The sequence below is a fragment of the Maylandia zebra genome, linkage group LG5 (assembly GCF_041146795.1).
Source record: "Maylandia zebra isolate NMK-2024a linkage group LG5, Mzebra_GT3a, whole genome shotgun sequence".
Lineage (NCBI taxonomy): Eukaryota > Metazoa > Chordata > Actinopteri > Cichliformes > Cichlidae > Maylandia > Maylandia zebra.
The window spans coordinates 21,990,882-21,997,588 of NC_135171.1; the positions used below are offsets into that span (position 1 = coordinate 21,990,882).

General features: G+C 39.1%; 1 protein-coding gene across 1 annotated transcript in view; it reads right to left on the reverse strand.

Moving 5' to 3' along the window:
* rad18 (RAD18 E3 ubiquitin protein ligase) overlaps positions 1-6,492 on the reverse strand; it is a 29,151-nt gene extending 22,659 nt beyond the window's left edge. Inside the window, exons 1-4 of the mRNA XM_004544828.6 lie at positions 6,297-6,492; positions 4,341-4,419; positions 3,810-3,871; positions 3,523-3,593 (exon numbers count right to left, since the gene is read on the reverse strand). Coding sequence (XP_004544885.3) covers positions 3,523-3,593; positions 3,810-3,871; positions 4,341-4,419; positions 6,297-6,458 — 374 coding nt within the window. The 5' untranslated portion in view covers positions 6,459-6,492. The remainder of the gene's footprint in view (positions 1-3,522; positions 3,594-3,809; positions 3,872-4,340; positions 4,420-6,296) is intronic.
* Between the last annotated feature and the right edge of the window lie 215 nt (positions 6,493-6,707).

Here is a 6,707-nt window from a genome sequence, read left to right on the forward strand (position 1 = left end):
ATGGTTGAAACATAATCATATGCTATGGTTCTTCCAGTCAGCAGATCATCAAAACACAGAAGAATGGTGTTCAGCTAACATACAACACACGGTGGCACAAAACATGACTAAATTACATTTTGCAAATATCTAACCAGCCAATGACCCGGGAGCAAATCAATGCAATTAGGCATGTATTCATGGGCAAGATGACCTGCTGAAGTTCAAACTGAGCATAAGAATGGGGAAGAAATGTTACTGCAGTGATGTTAGGCGTGACAAGATGGTTGGTGCCCAATGGGATGGCCTCAGTATTTTAGAAACTGCTGATTTACTGGGATTTTCCCACACAGTCATCTCTGGTTTATGGAGAACGTACCAAAAAAGAAAAAGGAGAAAATATCCAGTGAGCAGCAGCTCTCTGGGCAAAAGTGCCTTGTTGACGTCAGAGGTCAGATAAGGGGTTGATAGAAAGGCAACAGTAACTCAAATAACCTCTCATTACTAATAGAAAACTGGAAAATTGTTGCCTGTTACTAGCCTGGTCTGATGAGTCTTAATTTCTGCTGTGAGATGTGGATGGCAGGGTCAGAATTTAGATTGAACAACATGAAAGCACGGATCAATCCTGCACTGTGTCAACGGTTCATGTTACTGGTTTTGTGATGCCATGGCAGATATTTTCTTGACACACTTGGTACTAATTAAGCCTCAAGGCAATTAAGCCTGTCGTATAAACTTCAAAATCCTACGTCACCACATTCTCGAGTTATGTCGACACTGACGACAATAACCATTAGCCTTTTATTACTGAGGAGTGAAAATGTAAGCTTCTCCAGAGCTATGTACAATAATAATAATAATAATAATAATACAGTTAAACCCTTTTTACATAAGTTTAGCATCACCAGGGGAGCTTGTGTGATTTATAACCCCTGTGCCAACCTGAAGGAATAAATAATTAGAGTTTGGAGTGACCTGTTGTACCATGACATTGTAAATAATTTACAATAATTACACCTCCCTATAAACAACTGTTCCACAACAGAAACACAGACCAACAGCCTGTGACTGCAAGCATGTGGCCAGTGTTATTAACTACAGAACAATCTGTTTTTACAATCTATTTTAAGGGAAAGGTTTTCACTTGTGTGAACTGTGTCACTAGAGCAGAAGATTGAGGATAACATGCAACCTAAATTGTACCTTGAAATTTCCAATAGCCCAGCTCTGGACTCTGCACCTCATCTCTGCGTCCTGTTGTAATGAAAACGTATCAGCCCCAGAGCTACACAGCACACAGGTAAGTGCAATGCAGTGAGAACTCTGAGTGACCTCAGCTGATGAAAACAAAATCCCCATTTGATTTACAGAAAATCTGTGAATAAGAAGCAGATTACTAGGAGGCAATCAGGCTGTTTTTTCAATACTGTACAGAAGAAAAAGTGAAATAGTTTTCTTAGTGGGCATAATGTAATCTTGCCAATAACAATGGGATCCCCTGAAATCCCTGCAGTGATCTTTTTTTTACCCCTTCGGGTCTTACAATCATGAAATACAAATTGAAGAGATGCTCAGAGCACCTGTGCTCATGGTAAAGAGGTTTACGTGGATTGCAGAGGAAATCTGATTTGCCATTTTTATTACTCATTTAGCCTGCCTCTGCAGGATGAAGAATTTTTTAAAAACCACTTTGGCTAGCTGCAGCAAAATGGATTATATTAAATCATTGTGTCCCAACAAGTCTGATGTGCAAAATGCCAGAAAGAAATATTTCATTAATGATGCTTAGATGAGAAGCTTACTCACAGTCCACTTTATTAGGCACAACTATTCGCTAACAGATATGTGATCAGCCAATCACCAGGCAGCAACTCAATGTCTGACCAGATATACATCAAGAGCAACCGCTAAGTGACACTGAACATGGCACGGTTGTTTGCGTCAGGTCTGAAAAATTCCAGAAACTGCTGATCTTCTGGGAGTTTCCCACAAAAACATCTCTAGGGTTTCCAGAGAATGTTTGAGAAAGAGAAAATATCCAGCGAGAGACTGTTTTCTTTTTGAACTGTGTACATCTGTGATGTATTAACTGAATGACAATAAAGGAAATTAGAATGCTGTTGGTTGTTGATGCTAGAGGTCAGAGGAGAATAGGTCAGCCAAGAACAGGAACCTGAGGATTCACACAAGCTCACTAAAATTGAACCACAGAAGACTGGAAAAACATCACCTAGTCTCATGAGTCTCGCTTTTTGCTGCAACATTCAGATGGTAGGGTCAGAATTTGGTATAAACAACATGAAAGCATCGATCCACTTTGTCTTGTGTCAACAGTTCAGGCTGCTGCTGCTGGTGGTGGTGGTGTAATGATGTGGGGAAATATTTTCTTGGAACACTTCTGGCCCCCTGACCATCATTTAATCTCCACAGGATACCCGAGTATTGTCGTTTATTGTGCCCCTTGACGACCACAGTATGCTAGTTTATTTATAAAGCACCTTTCATAGATAGGCAGTCATAAAGCACTGCACAATAAAATAAAAGTGCAGTTAATGGCAATAGATGCAGAACAAAGTAAAACATGTAGTTTGAAAACATCTCAACAGAAAGTCAAGTTAAACAAAAAGGTATTTAGCTGCTTCTTAAAATAGTCCACAGTCAGAAGTTGGAGTGGGAGGCTGATCCAAAGCCTTGGTGCCACAGACTGAAGGCTCTGTCCCCCCTAGTCTTTCATCCTGTACGAGGAACCGCTAACAAATTCTGAGATCCTGTGATCGAAGACCACAAGCAGCAGTGTGTTTAGTAACAAGCTGGGATAAATAGTCTGGAGTCTGGCTGTTAAGTGCTCAGTCTGTGAGTACAAAACTTTTAAATCGAGTCCTGCAATTTACTGGGAGCCAACCTAAAAAGTAATGTGAGCCTCCTTACAAGAATGTGTAAGGAGTCTGGCTGTGACATTCTATATAGCTTGGAGGAGTCAAAAAGATGATTTATCTAAGACCACGGCGTACTTATCTTCTGGTGGCTGCTTCCAGCATGATAATGCACCAACTCACAAAGCTCAGATCATCTCAAACTGGTTTCTTGAATATGACAATGAATTCACTGTACTCAAATGACCTCCACAGTCACCACATCTCAATCCAAGAGAGCACCTTTTGGATGTGCAGCTGACAAATCAGCAGCAAGTGTGTGATTCATATCAGTACGGACAAAAATGTTCGTAGCACCTCGCTGAATCAGTGCCATGAAGACTTAAGGCAGTTCTGAAGGTAAACTGGGGTTAAACCCGATAATGTATAACTACTGAAGTGGCCGGTAAGTATATAGTTTGCATACACACTTATTCTATATGTGTACCAAATCATGCAATACAGCTGCAAGTATTTTTTTTTCTGTCCTTTAACTTAATATTGTAATATTGTTGTGGACCCCACTAGTGGTGATTCAGTGTGCACTAAGATCTAAATGCATAAAAAGCTCTTCTTCATTTCAGATACAAGACAGTTCACTTGCTACTTGTCATGAGCTGTACATTACCTTGCAGATTGAAAGTTTGTGACCAAGTCATCCAACAGACGGTTGTTCCTCAGGTCTGCTTCTGTCATTTGCTAAAAGAAAAAGGAGCAAGATATGAAGAAATTCTGCCTGTAGGGTCCAAAATCCAGTGATATTTACAATTAAAGTTGAGCAAGACAATGTTTAAGTGATGTTCTTCAGTGAATTACTTAAATAATTTAACCAATATTTACTGATATCGATTAAGTCTCTTTAGGTGATGTCCTTAATTATTATGTAATTCCATTACAAGTCATGGTCATACTTACTGTATTGCAAACTGGACACTGGAGCTTGTAAGAAAGAAATTTCCGGATGCACAAAGAACAAACTGCAAAATAAAATGCAAACACAAAGCTGTGTCAGCCTGTTGACATTTTATCACATCGCTATTTGACGTGTGTGACAGTTTTTAATTTAGCAAATTGTGAAATTTGAAGAGTGACAGAGAGAGGGTGAAGTTTTAGGAGAAGATGAGAAAAATAATATTATGTCTGCAGCTCTACAGTAAACCATTTTAAATCGTTAAAAACAAAACAATAGAAATTTAATGTGTGCCTGTTAATGTTGCGTTATGGTAGACGATCAAAAATAATTTATGTAAATATATTTCGTGATCTGCCTCTGCAATGTGTGGGATATAGTTCATAAACCAGACAAAGGACAGCTGATTGCTCGTTTCAAACAACCACTCAGTGTTCTTCCTTTTATTTGCATAAACTTCTTTTATGACTGCATCTGCACTGCTATTACTTTTTTTTTTATCATCAACAATTTTTTTTTGCACTGCTATTACTTACAATTGTGTGAGCATTTTGTCATCATTGAAATATTGAGAAAGTCGAAGCAAATAGGACACCGAAGCAGCGCATCGACATTCTGTAGATGGGAGAGAGGAAAAAAAAAAAGAGCTGAAAATCAACAAGTACCTGCAATAATAACAACAACAACAATATATTTTACCTACTAAAAGTATGGCTGGCTCAAAGCATCTGTGCATGAACCTTTGCACTTTTAATCATACATTATTTTAGGATGAAAATATCCAAAAGTTGATTGTGTTCATCTGGACGTAGCATTTTGTGGAAGAAATGTTTCATCACTCATCCAAGTGACTTCTTCAGTCTGAGCTGATTGCAGGTTTCCCCAATCTTATAAACAGTACATTTGCATAATGACTGAAACCAGCCCACTGAAGGAACAATGGGCTTTGATCAGTGAAACCCACTGTGCTGTTGATCAATGGTCATGAGAATTTGCATAATTAAGACTAAGGAACTGACCTCCCAGCCCATTGTTCTTTTAGTGAACAGAATCGACTTCTGGAGATTTACTTACCTGGATGATTGAGAATGCGTCAAGACATAGGATGAAAATACAAAAGTTGACAGATGAAGATGTTACTCACTGAATGATAAATAAATGGTAAATGGCCTGCATTTGTATAGCGCTTTTCTAGTCCCTAAGGACCCCAAAGCGCTTCACACTACATTCAGTCATTCACCCATTCACACACACATTCACACACTGGCGATGGCAAGCTACATTGTAGCCACAGTTGCCCTGGGGCGCACTGACAGAGGCGAGGCTGCCGGACACTGGCGCCACCGGGCCCTCTGACCACCACCAGTAAATGTAGTACGCTAGAGTTGGTGAATGTCCTCGTTTATCAAAGGATTGCCCATACATTTCCATACAAAGGATATCATTTCCTAAAACCAGTCTATCCAACTAAATAACAGGAAACTATCTAACCCTCCTGTCTCAAGCTGAATGTTCTCTTGTAAGAATGTTCAAGGTTCCACAATTTTTTTTTAATGTGATGTTTGCATAGCATTCAAGAATACAAGTTGTCCTTTCTTTTCTGACCGCAGACAATACTGTGCACACATTCTGAGTCATCCCTCATGTCTTTATTTTTTGCTTCCATGGAGCCAAGCTTTCGTGTAATTAAAAAAAAAAAAAAAAGGGCTTTCAAATTTTTCTCTGGTCACTGACAGCTTTTTCTCTCATTTTCAGCACCCTCCTTGTACCTGACCATTTTCAGAGGAATGTTTTACTTTTCTTCTTGATTTTTAAGCCACTTAATACTGACCTATAAATAAACCAAGCATAAAAACCCCACATAATTCAAGGGATAAAACAGTGTTGTTTCTGCAAATTGACAGATAAATTACCACAGAACCAAATTTAAATTGCATATTTAGCCACAATGTTAGCAGCTGGCTGAATAAGGTCAAAATTTGCTCCCATTTCTTAAGCTGAATCTATGAAAAATTATAATTATAATTTTATACAGCACTGTTCTACTGTAAATGCCTTCTATCCAACATTCACACACCAATGGTTACATCGGCGATCAACTTGGGGTTAGTATCTTGCCCATGCAGACTATAAGAGACAGGGATCAAACTACCAACCTTCTGATTATTAGACGACGTCCTAAACTACAACCCACAACAAAACAGTATGTTTGCACCAACTACTCACTTTCCAAAGCACTATTAGAACAAGTAGAGGTCAAAATTAGAAAGTCTCAGCGGTAGTCAAATTAGATCGACTTATGTCATTGTTGCACTGTATTTACAAGGTTAGCAAACGTTTCATCACTAACTGTAAGCACGTCAGATACTCAAGTGAGTTATAAAGATTGAACGAATGTGATGTAAGTGTTACTGCTGGGGTTTTCAGTTAGCTGGGTGCTAACAGCCAGCATGTCAACAAAACATTTGAAATCAAACATAGCTACAACCTACTTTCAGACATGCGAGACTAGGTGGTAGATCCGCTTCCGTCTCGAAGGCCATTTTCTCCGAAATAACGCGCAGATTCTTGACAAAGTTAGCCTCAGCACTTTTTTTTATTCGGCGCTCAGCTGTGAGAGTCCCGCTCACAGAACGGGATACGTCTGACGTCATTTGACAACTTCCGCTGAGCCACAAATATGTAAAGATTGTAGCTGTGCTCGTCACTCGGTCAGAGTCCGGGTTACATTGTTTCAGTTTTATTTAAGAGGCTGTCTTTATTGTTTGGACTTAAAGGCATAGCAGTACTTGTGCTGCCTCGTATCTTTCTACGGGTGCAGATTCAAGAATATCAGATTTGATATACCTGCATTTTATACACAATGTTTTACTGCTTGACGAATCATAGAAAATAGCAACAAA